Source organism: Cinclus cinclus, chromosome 5, assembly GCF_963662255.1.
Source record: "Cinclus cinclus chromosome 5, bCinCin1.1, whole genome shotgun sequence".
NCBI lineage: Eukaryota > Metazoa > Chordata > Aves > Passeriformes > Cinclidae > Cinclus > Cinclus cinclus.
Window position 1 is genome coordinate 39423151 of NC_085050.1, and position 22224 is coordinate 39445374.

Consider the following 22224-nt stretch of genomic DNA (forward strand, 5'->3'; position numbering starts at 1 on the left):
CTAGAAGCTGTGCTTAGGCCCATGGAAGACAGGGAGATGATTCGAGGCAGCCAGCTTCACCAAGGCACTGGTTCTCTCTGTCTGGCTTTCAACTTGATTCTACTTTCACCTTCATCTACTCCTAACTTAGCACTTGCTGAATAGAAATAATCAATACAGAAGACTCATGATGAAGTGTATGGATATTACTGCTTTTATACTTGTAAGCAGAATGTCTTGTGGGCTTTGTGACTTTGAGCAGCTCCTGGCTTTCAAAGAGTCACAACAGCCCATAGGAAGTGTGCAGAGAGGCTTTTCTCCGGATTTAGATCCCGTGGTCATAGTGATCATTAGATTTTGCATTTATATTACTGAAAAACGTATTTATGCATACATTTCTCTGGAAGATGATCAGGAGATGTGTTTTCTTCAGTCATGACAGACATGTTTCATAGAAAACAGGGAGGTGACATCTCTGCATGCAGAGCTGTTGGAATGAGATAGACAAAAGCTTTTTTTATATAACAGAGGAATATCCTTTAAAAACCCAGGCCAACTAACTTGAAAGAGAAATTTTGCCCTGTTTGGCAGGGGAAGTTGGTCATATTTTGTTGCATCTGCTAAACAAAATCCTGTTGAAACAACTTATCAGCATAACTTAAGGAGTTTCTGCAGATAATAATAAGCATAAAAGTATTGCAGCTGTTCTCTAAATAGAGAGAAAATATAACTTTATCCTCTTAGAAAATAATTTCCCCCATATTTCACACAATGTTATGCAAGTTGAATAATTGCCTAATAATTTTTTGTTTTTTTCTTATTTTGCCTTCTTTCAAACAATTATAGTGCAAAATAAGGATATTTAGGAAGGTGTTAGTTTTATCATCTTTGATAGATCACAGTGTTTTCATTTTCAGACTTTATAAAGAAAGCCTATTCCTAAATGTGACAAGAAGAATTGACTTAGTTTGTAAAACTAAAAAACTGTAAAGATATACTAAAATACTAAAATGATGTACTGAAAACCAGTTTTCTACTTTGTGGGCATTTGCGGCTTTCACTATGACATCTTTCTTTCCACTCATCTAACACTTCAAATGGTAACCCATTTATCCACAGCTATAACCATCTATTGTTGCAACAGAAAAGTTTAAGAAGGCTTACCTAAGGATAGGGCAAAAAGTAGGCACTTTAAAAGAAAAGCTTTAATGGATACTATGAGCTACATTTTAGGGTTGTAATTTTTGTGAGCTAATAGCAAACAGATTTTGAACAATTAGAATATGGCAAAAGTAATTTTCAGAGGTGGTAGAGGGGAAGTCTCCAAGTCCATAATAAAGTGGACTTTTAAAATGAGTACTATCCGAACTAGGAACATGAGAGGGAGGTAGCATTGTCATATGTAACCTGAATGGTCACAGAGGTGTGAGGAGAGAGCAAACTGGGCAGCTGGGCTAAGGTTGGTGTTACAGCATACTGGTGAGTGCAAGGAAGCAGGAGAGCTTTACGACTTCCTTGAATCACCAAGGAATGCCTGTCACAATAAATTGTAAGTGAAAAGGCATTTCCATGCCCACTATGGCTTGTCTCAGCTTTGTTCTTGATGCTTTGTTGAGCAATTCAGTTAGACAGATGCATTGCTAACCAGATATATACATTTCACTGAGGGGAATGGGAAGACAAGCTGAAGCTCTCTCTAATGTTACTTGATGCTTCTCATTGGGGTACTGCAATTGGAACAACCAGTTTGAAATGCCTGTCCGCTAAGAAGTGAAGGTCTTGGTATAAAGAAATCATCATCTACTGCAAGAGGCTCACTCTTTGAAAAACTGTTTTCTTTTTGTTTGTGCTGTTTTTCTTCTGTAATGAAGTAATTTTGTAGAAACAGTGAGCTGTCTTGTCTCATACAGACTTGATTGCTGTTGTGTGAACTTCCAAAAGTACGTTTTAGCTGGATCTTTGATAAGAAATTTTTTCTTCTCCACTTCAATATAGATTTGAATTATTTAAGATTTTTCGTGGTTAGTGACAGATCTAAAATTTCTTCAGAAATATCCAGGAGATCTATTCACATTACCCCTGTTGGAAAGTCTGGGTTACAGTGCCTAACGCTTCCTAAAATATAATTACTGGACATTAAACTTCAGATGTTTTATATTAGAAGGGCAATACCTCAATCTAAATCAGAAATAGATTGATGAAAGAAATGAGAATGTTTTTCTTAATTCCTTTAGCCAGTTCTTGCACTGGCATCCAGTTATACTGGTTTCTACAGGAAAAAGAAGCTCTTAATGATATACTTTTGTGCCCTGTTTTACTCTAGAACAAGAATTATTTTAGTGAGTTAAATTTTAAATCCTTGGGTAGACCTTGTTAGGCAGGTACCATGAGCAGCATAGCTGTTTGTTTGTGACAGTATCTGCATAATTGTTATCTTTAGTTAATTGGTTCAGAGGAACTGAACTGGTAAATGCACACAGAAATAATTCATTATCACCACTGCAGTTTTTGTTTCGATCATTTGTCACTAGCTTTCTGTAAACATTGTATCAGAAAGTATTAGACATGGGAGGGGGGGGAGCAGGCGGACAGTTAACATGTGTTGGCTTAAAACCTTAACTGTTTCAGATGGAATTTTGTAGTCATTTATAAATGGATCACACCAGGGACTGGTGTGGCTTAGAACATCCAAGTGGCAGTCAGAGAATATTTTATTCATGCATTGGGTTTTTTAAAACTAATTTACAACTGAGCCTGTGATCTCATGATTTAGTACTTTTATCACTTAGCAGGTGTAAAAAGGGGTTTGTGTAAAAGTGCTTTTGTGTCGTTATTAAGTGATGCAGTTCACAAAGATTTTGACCTTTGCAATACTTTTGACAATAAATTTACAGATTAATTATGTATTGAATTAATAGCGTCCCTTTACAGTCTGCAGTTTCTGTGTATGTGAGAACTCATTTCTGTAGGTATCATTCAAAGGGATAATTAGGGGTTTCTACTAACTTTCCAGTAACAATTTTTATGCAGCTCACCAACTTAACTTTATTGCTAGTAATATATTTATTAACTAGAGATCGTCTTCCCTTCTCTTCTGTATAAATACAGATGATCAGCATGATCCATGTAGATGAAAGCATACTGTTAATTTAAAGGACTGCATGGCACAATATTTTTGCCACATCTTAATTGATTAAAATAATCATCTCATATAATCTCTTCTAAAATAACACACCTCATTAGTTTACTGAATGAGACAGTTATGAGTTTACTGAATTAGAGAAGGAACTAAGTAACTTCTTTTTTCTTTTATTTTTTTTTACCTGCTACCTAGGTGAACTGGTGCTTCCACTGATTTATCCAAATAATTTCACTAGTTTAAGTAAACTGGATTTGAACTAGGTTTCTTGGCTGTACCTTAGGTATCTGAGGAGTCATATCTTGTGTCTTGTTCTTTGTTATTCTGTATCACATTCCATACCTTACTCTTGCAGTCTGGTATGGGGACATGAAAAGGTGAGCTCAGACCTGGGAAGTGCTCCCAGGTATTTCCATTTAGATGTAGTACAGCAACAGAGAGAAAAAGGGACAAAACTTCTACAACAAAAAGTTGTATTTCATTTCTCCATGGCCTCCAAAAAGTGGAAGAATGGAAGTTAACATGTGCACCCTGCTTTACCTGCCTGTGAGGCATGTGAGTTGAAGCTGTAAGCACAGCTCCAGAAAAGCAAGTGGCAGCCAGCAGAGCCCTCCTCTTTCTTAACTTCTCATTGGAGGTCAGCAGGAAACATGTTCGCTCTTTGAGGTTTCTCTATGCTTTCTTTTGCCTCTGATTACAGGGGTGTCTGCAGAGCATTTACCACTTCTGAAAACTTGCCACAACTTGGTGTATTAATTCAGGGCTCCTATGATAATTTGGGAATTATTCAATATTATCAGTGACGTGTCTGTTACATTTTGGTACAAGGCTGGTCAATGGCTGAGAGCAAGTTCTTGAGTTCTTCTACTTAGTGATTCAATTCCTCAGACTGATCTTTTTAGCTTTGCACAATACATGTTCCAGTTTCCATCTTTGAATACAAATGCTCTGAGGTGGTTTGCTTTGTACAGCATTTCACTGCAATTACTCAGTTCCAGACAAGCAATGAGCCCTCTATCCACTGTGTAGGTAGGTGTCATTTGAGCTTATCCTTAATAACATGTAATTTCAAAGTAAAATTTTTTTTCTACTAAGGTAGAAAAAAAATAAAGGACAGGGAGGAACAAAACAAAAACCCATCACCTTGTCTATTTCATACAGAAGTGTTTTCCTAGCTGTCACTTTTAATCTTTACAGCATATTTCAACCATAGCAGCCTAGGGATCAAACTGGCCAGCACTACTCTGCCTCCAAACATTATTTCTCCCAGTTGACACCTATGTCTTGTTGCTACACTGGATTCTAGCTTAATAGCTGAAGCTAGAAATAGTAGGATTAGTGTGCTTTGCTGCTCTAAAAGAAACAGAAATAAGATCTTGTATTAGATCATCTGAAATGGGAATCCAAGCTACATATTTATATAAAACCATTTTCTTTTTAATAAGGACGCCTTATTGTATTTCAGCTTCTTTGAGCTCTATGGGAGATAGCAGTGCTAGTGCAAGCTGAACTGGGGAATGCTTGTCTCTGAAATCATGGAAGGCTCTTCAACATAATAACTCACTGCTCAGGTTTTCCTTCTTGCTGAGGAAAACAACTGTGTGCTAGCTAAAAATTAGAACTTCCCCTTTCAAGCAGAAAAATTGACACTGTGAAACACTTGTTTTTATAACTGATTGAAAATTGCCTATCATAAAAGTTATCCAGTGTGTAATAGTTTCAGTGTGTACAGCTTTTCTGACCCGCTACACTGACTACACACCACACCTTAAGCAATCATGTGTCAACATTAAGAGCAAAGTACATATATTAAACTCCTTGTTTTCTGAACGTTTCTTCCACTAGCAGTTGCTACACAGCCAACCTCTGCCATTCTCCATGCAAACTCTTCAGATAAGGCAACACAATTTATGTTAGTGCACAGAAAAACAGGCCCATAAACCTCTCTGAGTTGCTTTCAATCTGGATACAGCTCAGCTTTCAGATGACATTACTTTGACTCAACTGATCATTGAGTTCATTTTAGGCCTTCTGGGCCATCATTGCTCCCCAGAAAAACACTTGTGAACCTGCTAATGTGGAGTCCTTTGCTCCCCACAATATAGGGGTGTGATCACTGCTCTAATGCTTCACTTCCACAGCAATGGAAGGGTATTTGTTGCCTCTGTATATTCTGAAGCTCTCAAACTAGGAATTTTTCTTTAATGTGTATGTATTCTTATTGTGTCAACATTACTTAAACTGCCTTTTCCTCTGAACTAAGATGCTATCTAGACAGTAAGCTGGGCCCAAGCATGTCTGGTAGTTCCTTGACTTAGTCTGATTTGAACTTAAAATTATTTGAACTAAAAATTTTTTTTAGACCTCAAAAGTGATGGGGTAGGGAGACACAGAATCCTTAATACAGTAAATCAGAGCAGGAAGATAGGAAGAAATGCAAGTGAAAGAGACAGTGTTTCAACCTACATTGAGTGCTTATTACAGGAAAAGGGAGATCACAGCAGGAGACTAAGCCAAATTAATGTTACAAGTATAGGTATTAAGGAAAGTGCAAAATTTAATAACAGCCATGGGAACTATAGACAGGGAAAGGATATTGTGTTTAATATATGCTCCTTCCCTTCAAAATAATGTGGACAGGCTACCTCATACATGCGCTAGTAGTGAAGGGGAATGCCTAGAAAAAGATTCAGTTTTGGTAGCATGAAAGAATAACTTGTGCACCCAGCACAGGCTGTCTCTGCTCGAATACGCAGGAGAAAGAAAATGTGCTGTGGGCTAGAGCTCCCTCTCCACTGCCTGTCTCAGAGGGCAGTAGGGCTCCCTTTAGATGCCTCATGGTTTTCAGACTTTGCTCGCTCATTCCTTCCCTGCCTGGGAAAGTGATCCTGTCCATCAACCTTCTCCATACGCATCACTAATGAACAAATCTTTAAAGAAGTTTTATTTAATACATTCCAGATGGGTGTCAGTCTTAGCTATGCAAAATCTCTACTGGTGTGACAATATATTGAAGGTAGTATTTCTTTACAGATAGCCATTTTTTGAGACGTATTTTCCTTGACTTTCTGCTTCACTTTATAAGGTGGTACTTGTAAAACAAAGTCTTTGTTTTGTGACCTTTTTAACTTAAGAAAAGTATTAATAAATAAAAAACCTTAAGAGTACATTATAAGCACCGTCTTCTTTTACAGCTGGAGTATCTCAAAATCTCTGGTTGGAGAGCAGCAGCTGGAGAGAAATAAATTTTGTTCACCAGGAGAGGGCTCTCACAGTCTTCTGTTATTACTGAACTTGGGAGCAGAAAGACCAGAAGGTGAAGCTAGAGAAAAAGTCATGCAAGACCTGTTCAAATCAGGTTATGTCCATTAGTGTGCTATAGATACCATAAATGTTAATCTTACATAAATAAGACCGATTATACTTAAATGTTTTATTTTTTTACAAGTGAAAAATAAGGATGCCGCTGCAGCTTAGCTCTATTTTTTTCTTGGTAAGGCTGTTGTTAAGCAGCACTAAAATATTATGGAAATCCATTTTCTGCACAGCACCACCAACATGCAGATTAACACTACTACTGGCTTCGTCAGGGAAATCCCAGAGACATATGAAGATCCTTCCTTTTGGGGTGCTTAGTATGGTTTAAACACTTTTATGAAAACATAAGTCAATTTTTCAGAGAGGAAACGGGGGTTTTTTTCATATTGTTTATTACTTTTCTTGCTACCCTGCAAATAATATGTGTCGTGAAGAATAAATTGATAAAGTGATGCAAACATAGAATCATCCTGGCTGTGTCTCCTCTTACTGTACCTCTTGTTTGTTAAAAATGAATGTATAAAATCTTAATGTGAATGTTACTGCATAAACAGAGTAATAGATACTGTCTTCATTTCTGCTGTAAACAATCAACAGAAAGGTTATTTGCATTTCTAGCAATAGTTGAATGAACTCTGCTTTTTAGTTCTTGCTTACCATTGTAAATTATGGGTCTACTGTAAGGATTATTCATGAAATCCACGCATGGAAAGCAGAAATCAGTTTGCTACAGTGCTTGCAGTAAGTACTGTAACCAAAGAAAAAAGGCATTATCAATTTATTTTGTGTTCTTTACATGAAAGCCTTTTCCAGCCTGGTTTTTTTTGTTTGTTTGTTTGTTTGTTTTCTTTTTAGTTGTTTTTGGTTTTGTTTTTTGTTTATTTGGGTTTTTTTCTTGTCTTGTTTATGTTGGTCATAAAATTCAGAGTATAGCCTTGCCTTTTATAGATATTCCTACTTAAGGGCACAGGCTGGAAGTTGTATTTCAGCAAAAACAACCACCAAAGTATGGAAAAGAAACCTTTACCTTTCAGGTATTTAAGCAAGTGCCAATATGTTGCAGTATTACCATAGCTTTTTAGGCATATCTTGATCTAGCCAAACTCTAAGTTTTGACAGATGTAATTTTTTTTTTTCTAGTTCTGTTCGCTTGAATCATTTTCATGGTAGTAATTCAACAGACTCTTTAATCAGGATCTGACCTGTTTTGCCATGTAATGCAATGGGCTGGATTTGGCTGGGGTAGAGTTAATTTTCTTCCCAGTGGCTGTTATGGAGCTGTGTTTTGGATTTGTGCTGAACACAGTGGTGATAGCAGAGATGTTCTTGTTATTGCTGAGCAGGGCTTGCTCAGAGCCAATTTCTGCTTTTTGTATGGCCAGGCTGGGGAGGAGACTGGGGGTTGGGAGGAGACAGGAGATTGGGACAGGAACCTGTTGTGCTGGGACAACACAGGAGGTTGGGAGGAGACACAGCCAGGACAGGTGACCCCTGCTGACCAAAGGGACCTTCCCACACCGTGTGACATCATGCTCAGTGTTTAAAGCGGGGGTAAGGAGGAAGGGGAGGATATATGGAGTGATGGTGTTTGTCTGCCCAAGTAACCCTTGCATGTGATGGGGCCCTGCTCTCCTGGAGATGGCTGAACACCTGCCTGCCCATGGGAAGCAGTGAGTTCATTCCTTGATTGGCTTTGCTTGTGTGTGTGGCTTTTGCTTTCCATATTAAAAGGTCTTCATCTCTGCCTGTGAGTTTCCTACCTTTACCCTTCTGTCTCTCTCCCCAGTTCCACTGGTGGGGGAGTGAGCAGCAGCTGTGTGGTATTTGGCTGCTGGCTAGGGTTAAACTTCTACATGGAACAATAAAAATGGAGTGAATAGCTTAAAAGCAGAGGGTAGTTTGGTGCTGGAGCTGTGTTACAAGGTGAAGTTACTTCGGTCAGAGCACATATCAGATATCTATATATTATATGTACGACTCCAAGGCCTTACAATAAATTTATCTTAAAATAATCAAAACTGCATATCCAAATAGCTACTTTTAAAAAAATTATTATTTTCCCATACAATTAATAAGACTCTAGGATCCTGGATGTGTTGAATTAATTATCTAGTCCTACAGAGACAGATTTCTTCATTCCACTTCATCTCTGTGAAGTGATTCCTTATTCCCTCTCTAGCAGTCTCATACAGGTGTCTTCCACAACTTCCTGGAAGGTCTCCAATTTTAGACTATTTCAGATCAAGAGGAAAAACAAGTACCACAGAATTTTTGGTCTCATTCACTGCATTTTTCATCCATCTCTTCTGTGAAAGGAACAATATTTGAGAGCCCCTGCTGACTGCAGGTGTGATGATGTGCAAGGGGGATATTGGTGTTACATGTTCCTGAGATTTCCTGGGAACTAACTAATTTTTCTGACATAAAGGGCCTTGCAGCAGCTTTTCTGAGGAACAGAATCCCACAAAACCAGTAAGATACAAGCTGTGCCCTGAATAAGCTTCACTCCCTGAGTGGTCTTAAGGAGCAATCTCAAGCATATTGCAGTTTAGTGCTGCAGAAGGAATGTGGTTCTGAATTTCACCTGTTGTGATTTGCAGTGAGGGTCAGATGAGGCTATACTATCTGAAATGTGCTCTCATACTCCAGGACATTAATGGAGAGAATGTATCATCGAGGCTCCAGACAATTATCTTTATGAGATGTGCCTTAGCACTGAGGGAGTCTTAAGAAATATGTAATTATTTCGCGTGGTTTTGGTCCCAGTAGTTACATTAAAATAAGTTTAATTTTCCTGCAGTAAACATCTTGCACTTTTCCCAGTTGTGATAGCATCACCAAAGAGAAAGAGAAAGGGAAAGTAAAAGAGAAAAAGGAGAAGAGAAGAGAAGAGAAGAGAAGAGAAGAGAAGAGAAGAGAAGAGAAGAGAAGAGAAGAGAAGAGAAGAGAAGAGAAGGAGAAGAGAAGAGAAAGAGAAGAGAAAAGAAAAGAAAAGAAAAGAAAAGAAAAGAAAAGAAAAGAAAAGAAAAGAAAAGAAAAGAAAAGAAAAGAAAAGAAAAGAAAAGAAAACCAACACAAAGCCAGAAGAAAGTAAAAATTTAGCTTATATTCTGACCTCTTGTGCAGCTTCTTAATCCTTTGGCCAAGAGGTCAAAATCCTTATGAATAGTAAGTGAACCCCAATTTGGTGGAAAGCCTCATACATCCAAGGGAATTACTAGGAGTTAAAACAGAGTAAGATTACCACCTTGTTCAGCATAAGAAAATCTGAATGAAAATCAGATGAAGACCTGGTAGAAAGAGGCACTAAAATTACTTGTAGTAGGGATGGTTTTATTTATCTCCTAGTTTATCTATTTTTCTCTCAACAAAACAAATAGATTTATAATTAAAATTATAATTAATGGTCTTTTGGTTTGTCATAAAATGGGTTTTGTGTCTTTGTGGTTCCAACTGAGTCTGAAGAGATGAACAACCGCTTGAGTATCACAGAGTTACTCTGGAGAAATTTTGCACCAGAAATGTCTTTAAAATAATTTTGTTCACAGGGACAGTAATAAATGTTTCCCTCTTGAAAAATGTCCAATTAATCTCCTAGTGATACAGATATGAGCCTTCTCCTGCTAAGACAAAGCAAGTATTTGATGTAAGAGCAGGGCCAACCTATTTTAGTCTCAAATGTCAAATCACTATTCTAATAACTTCCCAAGGATTATTTTTAAGCCTTATTATTAAAACAGCTGTCACTATTATAAAAAAGTGACCACAAGGGCAAAATGAAGCATTCATACTTGTTCAACTGAATGAAATTTGGATTGTAGCAATATTTCGTTTTACTGTACTTCCTAAGATTAGCATGTAATGAAGTAATAGAATAACTTTTAAAGTGTTTACAAAATTTTCTCTTCAAAAGGAAACAAGATTAATAAAAGTCTCACTTGTAAAGTTAGATTCATAACAATGGTGCCAGTTGTGGTCTTAATGCATAGCTCAGCTTTTAGAAATACTCTATGACTACATCTTCCTGCCTGCAGTTATAGTCTTTCTGAGGAAATCAGGATTTAAGACTTTACCAAGGACAAGCTGTATCAGGCTTCTTCTTTGGATTTTTTTTGTTTTTGTTTTTGTTTTTGTTTTGTTTTGTTTTGTTTTGTTTTGTTAATGAGATGAAGTTTAAAAAGGGAGCCAGGAGATCATGGTAACCTGGTAGAGCAAATATTTGGAGTATCCCTGGGCTTGAGTGATTTAAAAATAGATGCTGTGGTAAGATTCACAGGATTCACTGGCCCAAGTGTATGCTCTAGTGTGATGACAGAGATTGTCTTAATGGCACAGCATGATGCACTGAGTGATCTCAGCAAACCTATCTTTATCAAATGGTTGGAAGAAAATGCTTTTGTGTTAAAGGAAAATTCTGAGAGGGGTAATTTTGAAGGCACTTAAACCCATACTTACTTATTAGCTGTTGCTTCCTGAGACTCAAAAATTTACGACAGGCTATTTACAATAGGCTTCCAGGTCACCTGTGGGATTAGTAATGTTCAGTGATACTGTTACACACTCACTGTTCCTGGCAGGTGCTTGAGAAGGGTCTGGCTTTGATGCATTCCTTTGTCACTGGCAGAATGTGGGTAAATAGTGTTAGTGTGGATCTGCTTTTAGTTCTCTTTCTCTTTTGTTTCTCTTCCTGTGAAAAGTTACTTCAGCTGAATACGAACATTAACAACAGCTCTACCTACCCTCAGTGTAAGGGCAACTTTCAAGCAATATACGTTTGAGAAAGGTATATATATATTTTTATCAAAATCAAGTAGCTGCAGGGGTCTTCATTACATATTGCATGTAAAAGGCCCTAGAGGATTAAAAAAAACCTGAAACAAAACAAAAAACCACACACACACACACAAAAAAAGGGTTTATATTTATCTGTACATGAAAAAAACCCCATGAAATAAAAGAACAACAAACCTGACTTCAGACACCACATATGGTCAAAAACAGTTCAAAAATTTACTTAATTGTCTTTAAAATAATGAGGATCATGATTTTATACCATATTTCCAGTCATATGGGAGAAAAGGGAAGTGGCATGTTTAGGACAAGAGTCCTGCCACTGCCCTAAGACAGTTCCAGATTGTACTAATGTATTTTCTGGCAAGGACTTTTAAACACAAATATTATAGGCGTAATTTAGCTATAACAAAATAAAAGGTTCAATTCCTGAACCTAACAGTATTTATAAAAGCTATTTTTCTGGAGACTATGATGTTTAATACTGTTTGTCTTTTATGCTGCAGAGAGATACTGGGACTACTGTGAAAATCTACTGATATATTTTAATTTTTTTTTTTTCAAACGTGCAATAATAGCTGACAGACCCCTATGGATAACAGAATGTGGTTTTTTTAATATGTTAATATTTTTGCACAGCAGAACTGGATCCTATCTCAGCATGATTGGAAGTGAATCCTTTTCTTTCTGACCATGCTTCTCTTCTTGGTTCTTGCACATCTGCAAATCAATGGATTGTTTTTTCCCCTTTTCTCAGGTGTTCATATTTCTGAGAAAGAAACTTTTGGTCATGAGAGCTTCCAGGCTCCAGGAACAGGGCAATCAGCTGCCAGTACAGCAGCAATGTGGTTTTCCTGTCCCACTGAGTCCCTGCCAGCTTTCCCGTCCCCACAGCCCTGCCCAGAGCTGGCTGTGCCCCACCAGGCACGTGCCTTGGTCACAGTACCCCCACATGATTCTGTGCTGCCTGCTGAGGCTGCAGCTGCTTGGCCATGGCAGCCATGCACAGCTCTTCAGACTCTGGTGCCAGGGTGTGGGGAACCACAGAGGCTCGGAGCCCTTCACCACAACCTCACTGAATACACTCCAGTGTCAGACCGTGCAGACCTCCTGTCCAGACCTCCTAGCCACGGTCACTCTCCTGGCTGGCTCAGGAGTGACCTGGACATGCCAGGGCATCCGTTTCTTCTCCACTGAAAGAGAAGGGGTAAAGGTGAGTTTTAATCTTTGACATTGGCAAAAAGTCAATTTTGTCAATGGTATTTTGTAGAACTAGAAAAAACAATTTATGTTATGTGAGTCTTCCTAAGAATTTTAACATTCATCGTACATAAAGACCAGCTGTCTGAGAGCTTTTTTCTTTTTCTTAATTAATAGAGAGGAATTACTCTACCATTACAATCCATTCTTCCAACTCCAATGGACACATGGCTCTGCAGCTGTTGTTTCCTGATTGCATTTAGCGGATACTCTCAAAACAAAACTCCTATCTTCCCGTTTGTTTAGATTTTTAGTTACAGAAGGGGTGGACTTTAGCTAACTGAAGGACTTGGTCATATGTGCTACTTGGAAATCCATTTTAATGTGGTTTGTTTTCTAGTAAGTGTGCGTTATCCATATCTGTACCTGAACACATACTTGTCTACACATAAGAATGATAAAATGTCATTGGATATAGTGGTGAGAGAACATTTTCCCAACACATATTGGAAACAACACCAGTCGCTGTTGGACATGAAGCCACAGGAGCATCTACTGCAGCTCAGACCAGATGAGGCCTAATAAAGAAGCAGAGGGGAAATATTCTTGTGTTTAGAATTTTTTTAAAATGTTCAAGACTGGGAAAATGTTAAATGGATGGTTCAGTTGTTTCTTATCCCTTTCATAGAAGTCACTCCTTTGGAAATTGCCTAATGCCTAATTTCACTTGCTACTGCTCCTGTCTGCTTCATATGCATTCCTTGCTGATACTGGGACCAAGCTACACTAGATGTTGAAGTAAAGTGGAAGGTAGAAAAGTTGTTTTATTTTTATTTAACATTTCAGAGGAAATACAGGGATATTTTGGAAATTTCCAAACAGAATGCTAATGACTGCTTTATAAATAAAAATACTCATTTTCCTACTATTGATTGACTGAAAAAAAGATGAGATTTATATGGCACAGGATCAAAGAAGTTCAATAGCTATCTAGATTTAATTCTCTATTGCCAAATTACAATTTGTTGTGCTTTTATCAGTGTAAAGAGTCGGGAGCACAGTTACTGACTTCATCAAGGCAAATGGAAATAAATATAAAATCTCCAGTGTACAGACTAATCCTTGTGAAACTCAGAAACTAGAGGAAGGCCTTATTACAGTCCTAGCATGATTCTGGTTGCCATACAGAGTGAGTAGAATTTGATCTGAGAAGAGTAATTACTAAATAAACATTTAAGTTATATATAAATAACAACCAACAATGAAGGAGTTTAAAACAGTTAAAATTCTGAAAGAATGGAAGGAATAGAAAATAAACAGCAAGCAGGAAGGAAGATAACAGTAAATTGAAAAAAAATTAAGTCACAAGGAATATTTCAAGCTAAAACAATGTGCCTGCTTTCTTATCCTTTTATACTATTTGGCTATAACACATGGTATAAATAAGATTACATATTACAATGATGCAAATTTTGTGGACAGAAAGAGGGCAAAAGCTACAATAACTTCTATAGGACTACATAAATGTGTTCTCACTGTAGATTTCGTTAACTTTTCCCGTATTTTTACACAAAGTTTAGTAATAAATATTTTTAAAGTATTTGAAACACTTAAAAAGCTATTTTATTATCTATTGTTCCAGCGGTATCTATTCTGTACCATTTTTACTCTATTAGGTGACATATTACAGGGTTTTAGAAGATAATATTCTTCAAAATGCAATAGTCAACATCCAGGGAGAAACTATTAAAGTATATCACTGCTGAAAACAAAGAACCATGGGTTACTGGTAACTAGATGTTAAAAACATTCTTTAAGGAGAGAAGCTATTACCCACTGACATGTAATAAACTCCTTAGCAGATAATGGCTTAGGGAGGAAGAGTCTAAGAATTATAACACTTCAATAAAAAGTAAGTTGATTCTTCAAAATAGAAGAACTGCTTTCACTTTAAAGACTATCTGGAAAGGATGTATCTTGAGGGAAAAAAATGCACAATGACTGTTTTCAACCACAAATTTATAAAAAATAGTAACTTTATTTCTCAGTCTGTAGATGCTATATACAAAAGCCTATTGTATAAAAAAAAACTTAGTGGAGAAATGGAAATAATCACCAGCTATAACTGGTGAGAGGTGTTACAGCTTAAAACTCAAAGCTAAGGCTTTGTATATTTACTGAATCATGAGGGCAGACATGGATTATTAAATTAGAGTAATCCAGGGCAGGTAAGTATATATACATATATATGCTTTGCATTTGTGCTGTGAAATATAATATGATTTAGGGAAGATACCTGTGATTTAAATTTGGAAGGAAAAGTGCTGGTTTGGTTAAAAAGGAGAAAAGGAGAGAGGAGAGATGCAGAAAGCATGTGTGTGTGTGTGTGTGTGTGTGTGTGTGTGTGTGTGTGTGTGTGTGTATTTGTGTGTTTGCACACGTGCTTACACACACAGAATGCCAGAATGGGCCAGGTTGGAAGGGACCACATCTGATCCAATCTCCCTGCTCAAGTGGGGCCATCCCAGAGCACATGGCACAGGGTTGCATCCAGACAGTTCTTGACCATCTCCGGTAAGGGAGACTCCACCCTCCCTGGACAATCTGTCCCAGTGTGTGGTCACCTGCACAGTAAAAACGTTCTTCATATTCAGGTAGAATTTTCTGTGCATCAGTTATTGCCTCTTGTCCTATTCTTCTGCACCACCAAGCAGAGCCTGGAAACATCCCTGTGGCACCCTATTTTTAGATACTGACAGACATTGATGAGTTCCCCTCTCAGTTGTCTCTTTTTGAGGCTGAACAGGCCCCAGCTCCCTCAGCCTGTCCTCATAAGAGAGATGCTCCATTCTGTTCATCATTTTTGTTGTGCTCCACTAGATCCATTCCATAAACTCCATGTCTCTTTTGTCCTGAGGAGCCCAGAACTGCACACAGCACTCCATGTGAGGCCTCACCAGAGCTGAGCAGAGGGGCAGGATCACCTCCCTTGAGCTGCTGGAATGCTCTTCCTAATGCAGCTCGGGACACCGTTGGCCTCTTGGCCACAAGGACACTGCTGCCTCATGGACAGCTTGGTGTCCACCAGGATCTCCAGGTTCTTCTCTGCAGAGCTGCTTTCCAGCAGCTCAGCCCCCAGCCTGTCGTGGTGCAGGGGGTTATTCCTCCCCAGGGGCAGGACCCTACACTTGCCTTTGTTGAATTAAAAAATAATCTGCTCTGCCCCTCCCCCCATCTCTCAAGGCATACATGCACATGTTTATTTGAAAGCTGTTAAACCTTTCCAAAGCAAGTGGGTAATGAAGTGCAATAAACTTTTGCATTTTGGTAAAGGAAGAGAAAAATTCCTTATGTCTTTTCATTTTCATTTTCTTTCTAGTATCACTTGCTTAGATAATGAAGGCTTACTCTGACCAGAAATGTGTTGCATGCTCTGGGGTGTCATCACTGTCAAAGACATAACTATAGATAAATTAAGGCTGGATGAAGATTACATAAAATGACAAGCCAGAGTGAAAATTGGCTAAGGAAATCAGAGATAGGTTGTACTGGATAAACACAGTGAGATGGAAACAAGACAAGAACAATGACCCTCAAACCCGTTCCAGGGAATAAGGCAACCTAGTAATCAGCAGCAAAGCATCTTGTAAAGATACTGCAAACTATGAGTCAAAGAGCTAAGGAAAAAGGTTTTCCTAATCACATCCAGAAAGAGAGATTTAATTATATTAGAAAACAGTCAAAGTTGGCATTGAAATAGTCTCAACAATAATTTTTTAGTAAATGATATTTTATTACAGTTTTATGACAGTTAATACTGATATGTCTAAGTAGTCTGTCTCACATTTATTACTCATTATATATTCTGCATAATTCCAAAGCACAGGTTGCCAACAACTTGGGTAATGAAGATGGTGTTCTGGTTTGTACACTGGGCACTAGTTCCTACATGTAACAGATAAAAGAATACTATAACATATGCATATATTTCTGCCCAATGTAAGAAATACATGCAGCCATAGAACTTATCCATCCACAAAAAAATGCTACTAATCACAACCAAGTCAGACAAACTAAACTAAACTAATTTAGCCTTTACAGCTATACACGCTACTACGCTTGAAAGCCATAGTTGTTTGTTTTACTTTATCTTGGGGCACATAAAATCATGGTATTTGGCAGCACGGAATAAGGGACATTAAATCAGCTTTTATGCTGTTGTTAAGAAACCCATAGAGAATGGGATTCAAGCAGCAGGACATCATACCCAACAAATGGCATATGCAATATACTAATTTAAAGTGCCTGTTGGAAATGAGAGTGGCATTAAAATCTGTCACAATGTGGAAAAGGTGAAGAGGCATCCAACTGAAGCCAAAAACTAGTATTAGCACTGTCAGTCTGCAAAAAACCCTCCTTGATCTTGTCTTAATTCTGATGATGGACTGGGATACTGTAATCATGTTCTGGATCTCTGTATTTTCTTCTGGTTTCATTTCAAAACAGATAGGGATCCCAGGGATGAATTTACTGGAGGAAAAGAGCTGGCTTTTTTCTGTGTCAGAGGTTTCTGGGAGATCTCTGGAATGAGTATCCTGATGATGCCTTGAAATAGCTGGCATCACACTTGAAGTCTTTCTACTGTATCTTCTGTGGTGCCTTCTGCCAAAGGCACAGCTCCACCTGGAATATCTGGAGGGTTGAACCTGTATGCCAGTGCTCTTAGAGGGATGAAGAGTTAGGTTTATCATCTCCTTTTCTTCAAACTTGTTTTCCTTGTTTGCCAGCCTAGCACCTATGCTCCTGCAGACGCTGGTGTGACTGGCAGTCAGGCACGCCAGCGGCAGGATGTACTGCATGAGCAGCAAAGCTATTGTGAAGGCAATCCTGTAGGAATCAGAAGGCCACGCCTCGATGCACAACAGCCTGTTCTCCAGTCCCTCTAAACTGAGAGTTTTGCTGAGGTCCACGGTTTTATGGAAAACTGGCAGAGGGGAGCAAATTGTGAAGCCAAAGGCCCAAATGATCACTATTAAGAAATAGCCTTGTTTTGCTGTGAGATTGCTAGAGAGCGGGTACTTTATCATACGGTACCTGACTGCAGCAATAGATATTAACATCAAAGTTGAAACTAGGACTGACGCACACTGGAGGAAGGGCATTACATGGCACATGACAGTGCCAAACATCCATTGGTCAAGCAGGACGGACGTCAGCGTGAAAGGTGAACAAAACAGCACAACCAAGATGTCAGAAAAGGCCAAGTTTCCAATGAGAATGTTTATTACTGTCTTCTGCTTGCACTTAAGTAGGGCTGTTAGTATAAGCAGATTTCCCACAAAGCCAGCCAGACTTATAAGTGTGTACAGCCCAATAAGAAAGTACTGCATGTCATCAACACTACTCCTATAGTCTTCCCAGGCAGAAAAATTCTTTGTTGCAGCAGAGGTGTTCTTGGTATGTGTCCTGTTGTTACGGTCTTTGAATCCTAAATCCATTTTACAGTCCTGCTTAGAACGAGAAAGGCATTAATTAGCATCTAAAGAAATTATGATATTGCTGTTAATCAGAATGTAAAAATACATAAATTGACTTTGTATCAACTCAATGCAAATAAATGACTAGTGATGTTAGTCTATTGTGAGGCAGATCCTGCATAACTTCAGGTCAACATAAATTAGCTAAGTAGGTTTTATCATTTGTTGTTCAGCACTCCTAGGCCTACTACCTAGATGCTCACGTGGGAGAATGGCAATTTACAGGTTTGTATTATGATGCTGCCTTTTAACTGTGCTTTGCTACAGAACATATTGTCAGACTTTCCATGAGGGAGCAGTTAGCTACAAAACAATACACCTTGAGTCAGTGAGTTTACTCGTGTGAATAACAGCCCATTGACATGACTAAGGAAATCACAGTCACCATCTGGGCAGATGCCTAATTATTACATCATTGCAAATTATAAAGAAGGAACCTGAAAATGCATATACTAACAACTGCAGTAGTATTTCTTACCCTGCTAGTAGAGAACTGATACAAAATAGGTGAGAGCTTTCAAAAAGGATCTGGAAATTCACTGTCAGTAATTCAAGATGGAATTCCTAATGTGGTGTATGTGGAAAACATATTCTACTAAGTGATCAATATAGTTTAACTGTGCTCAAGAAGAAAGGAAAACAAAAAAAACACCTAAAGTAATTGGATGTAATATAGAAAAGACAGTGCTAACTGGAAGCAAACTCCACACAGCCATTTGAAAATTCAGTGAACTTATTCAGCACAGAATCATCTAGTGTTAAACCTACCTCAGCACAAAGTTATTCTGCCTACTAAATCTTCATATATTAGTCTTCATTTTAGAACAAACAAAAAAAACATGGAAATTCAGTTCAAACCTCCATTAATCTTCAACATTTGTGTGTACTAGAATTCCAAAGTCAAAATTCCCAAGTGCCAATGTCCTGTACAAAACTGCTTAATGTTTAGAAATCTTACATATGAGAAAACAAAAAATATCTGCAAACCCAAAGCATACATAGAGCAGAAGGCTATATCTGTCACCTAAAAATAGCAAGTCTCTTCAAGACTGTAGCTGTCCTCAGTGAGCTGTACCATGCTGACACTTTCAAAGTGCAGTGATATTATTTGGTTCCCTCCACACATGCTCCTTCCCTCACATCATGTGCTCCTACTGTTGTAGTTTGAGCCAAAGGGAAACTCAAACCATAAAACCTGAGAATATTCATTAACTGTATTGTGATGTGAAGGCCCTCCAAGTAAGAGCAGAAATATATATATATATATATATATATATATATATATATATATCTTTTAGGTAATATGTTGGAAAGAAGTGAAGTCAGCCTTCTCAATGTTAAAGTGCTTTTTAACAGCAAAATAGAATTAAGAACTGAATACATGAAATTAGATGAATATTACAACCTAAATATTACAACTGTTGTGCCTATGAGCAGAGAGACATTAATGCATATTATTTCTGTTCAGTTTCTTCTAGTCTTTAATGAAATGGTGGAAAACCATATAATAGCATTGTTCTTCTATCTGAGACTACATTTGCCTCAAGATCAACTTTAAAGGAGCAGATTAGAGATTCTGTAAGTGATGCAATCTTTCTGTTTCTACACTGATATTATCAGAAGTTCTCATTTTGGTGGGCTTCTCTTTATGCAACTCAGCTGATGAAGTAAATAGTTTTTTATTTAAGTTTTCAGAGCTAATTTCTGAGTTGCTAGTAACCAGCTGAAAATGGTATGATCAACACACCATGGTGATTTCCCAAATCTGCTGAAATTTCTATTTCCTACATATAACTACATAACTTTTTCTATATAACCTTTGCCCTGGATAAAGTAATATAATGCTAAGAATAGGACCAAGGAACAAAATTTTATGTATTATTATATTGTAATATATTTAATAAATTAATGTTTATTGAATTCTTTTTGAAGGTTTAAGTGAAAGATTGGTGCCAGGTTCTGTGGATTTCTACACCTCCACATAAAGCTCTTGCAGTATGGATTTAGCAGAAGGGTTCATTGTGTTTTAATAAAATTCTTTAAAAAAAAAAAAAAGAAAATATTCTGGTTTTCTGAAGTAGACATATTTTGTTCAGATGCATGAATACTGAAGAAGTTTAGCAGGAGTGCTTTTGAAGTCCATCATGGGCTTTCCAGCTCCATTCCTTCTGTGCTATGGCTGCCTTCTGCCTCGGGCGAGAGGCGAGCTCTTCTCTACCACGTGTCCGCATTTCCACAGGGAAGGAGCACTTTAAGAAGTCACAACATGATCTCTTCAGAACCTGGCTGGACACCCAGGGCACCACAAAAGTCTGTGGTGCACAGAAACCTCTTCTGCACCATCTTCCTATAGTCACAGAGTGACAGCATGACCGAGAGAGGGAAGGAGTAACAGTATAATCTGCTGGTTTCAACAAGACAACTGCTGTGCTGACACAAGTTCCCTTTGCAAAATGTCCAAAGATAATTTTATTTTCATTTTGGATGTGTAAAAAGTAAAGCAGACTTTCCACCCTAATTTCAAAACATGCCAAGTGTATCTCTTGCTTCTCGGAGCTTTCTCTCCTGCTCAGAAAGAAACCAGTTGCTGTCAGTCTGAGTGTCAGCAGCAGTAATGATGCAAACAGAAGTTTTCCTCCCTTATCATTGATCTCTAGTCCCCAAACTCAAACTTAGCATCCCACTGATTTCACACGGCTGCGTGCACTTTTTTTGGCATTTATCTTTCTGCTTTGCTTTAACAGCTGCTTCTATTCTCGGAGATTTGCTCACCCTCCCTCATGTTGGTTGCTCAATCCTGGTGCAACACAGGGCCATAACTTTCAGGAAAATTGAATTTCCTGAAAATCCCACTGTGGAATACAGAATTAAGTAATACAGCCTCTTTTGAAAACCTTCCCCGCATATCTGAAGTGCATTTCTAAACTAAATGCACTATAGTGCCAGGGTGTTCTTGCACCTGTTTTCAAAGCTCAGATTTAGTCAATCTGAAGGGACCTGCTGGAGGGTTTCTAGCTGTCCGCTCCAAAAGTTGGATCACTTTCACCTCCTGACCTATCAGTCAAGCAAACGAGGTGCCCATTCTGTAATTCTGGTCTTCTCACCGCACATTCCTGACTATGCTCAGCTGCCCCTCTGGGAGCTCATATCCGTGAGCTCTGAGAGGGCTGCCCTAGGTCTCCTCTAGTTTCAGTGGAATGCTTGAGGCTGGAGACTAGACTGCACAAGGCAGTACAGACTGGGGTTTTGTGGCAGGATCCAAGGTAATTTGAATATTTACTGTAAGACTCAAACGATTGCAGTTAACATTTAGCTGAGTTAGAGGCACCAGATAACCTGTGTTAATTTAACATGTTTAATATCTTATACTAAATATCATTTTTTCACTTACATCTATCACTTAAATGACAAAATCCCTAAATCATTATTTAGCACAGTTAATAGGCTGGATATTTCTATTTCTCTATATATTTAAAGGGAAATTTTCAAGAACAGAGAAGTTAGGCAGGCAACCATCATCCTCTAAAGGCAATTGGTTTTTTTCAGGAAATGTTCCTTTAATTAGATGAGATACTTATATATTAAGGTTTATTCAAGGATAAGAGCTTATATCCCACAATATTAATACATATTAAGTTATCTCTGACTGGCTGGTCCTTGTACAGTCCAGTCAATCCAATCCTTGCAACAGAGCAATTAATCTTTATAGCTGTGAATGATTTACAGTCTTGTATGACCTTCTCTATGTTAAAAGAAATTAAAAAACAGCAAAAAAACCCCTGCAAAACAAAACAAACAAAAAAAACCCAAACAAAACCAGAAAAACACCTAAAACAAACAAACAAACAAAAAAACCCCTCAAACCCCATGGTGAATACATGCAGGGAAGAAGCACATTGTATAAATTCGTAAGTACAACCTTTCTGCCCTCATAACACTGGAGAAGTATCTAGACTGCACAGAAGAAGTCAGAGAAGGTTTTTAAGCATCAACACAGATGTAAACAGTTAATGAGCGGCTGCTCCTGCACGACCACCAAAGCTTTAGCAAAGCTGTGTTGTTACAACATGAGAAATAATGCCCTCGCATCAATACAGACTGAGATAACATCCAAGATAAAATCTGAAACCACTGAAGTGTTGCATTTACTACACAAGCTAAAGATGAAAAGCTACTGATTCTCATGTTCTTATTCATAATGTGCAACGGCAAAAACTAGCCTGAGAATCTGGAAGAATTCAACAGATTGAAATTGCTTCA

General features: G+C 38.0%; 1 protein-coding gene across 1 annotated transcript; it reads right to left on the reverse strand.

Annotated features, from left to right (window-relative positions):
• Positions 1–16593: 16593 nt before the first annotated feature.
• NPY5R (neuropeptide Y receptor Y5) lies at positions 16594–17925 on the reverse strand. Its single transcript, XM_062492688.1, has one exon. It carries the CDS (start codon positions 17923–17925, stop codon positions 16594–16596), a length of 1332 nt encoding a protein of 443 aa, XP_062348672.1.
• Between the last annotated feature and the right edge of the window lie 4299 nt (positions 17926–22224).

What these genes read in the sequence shown, in the direction of transcription:
- NPY5R (XM_062492688.1), bottom strand. Translation starts at nt 17,925, where the DNA reads ATGGATTTAGGATTCAAAGACCGTAACAACAGGACACATACCAAGAAC.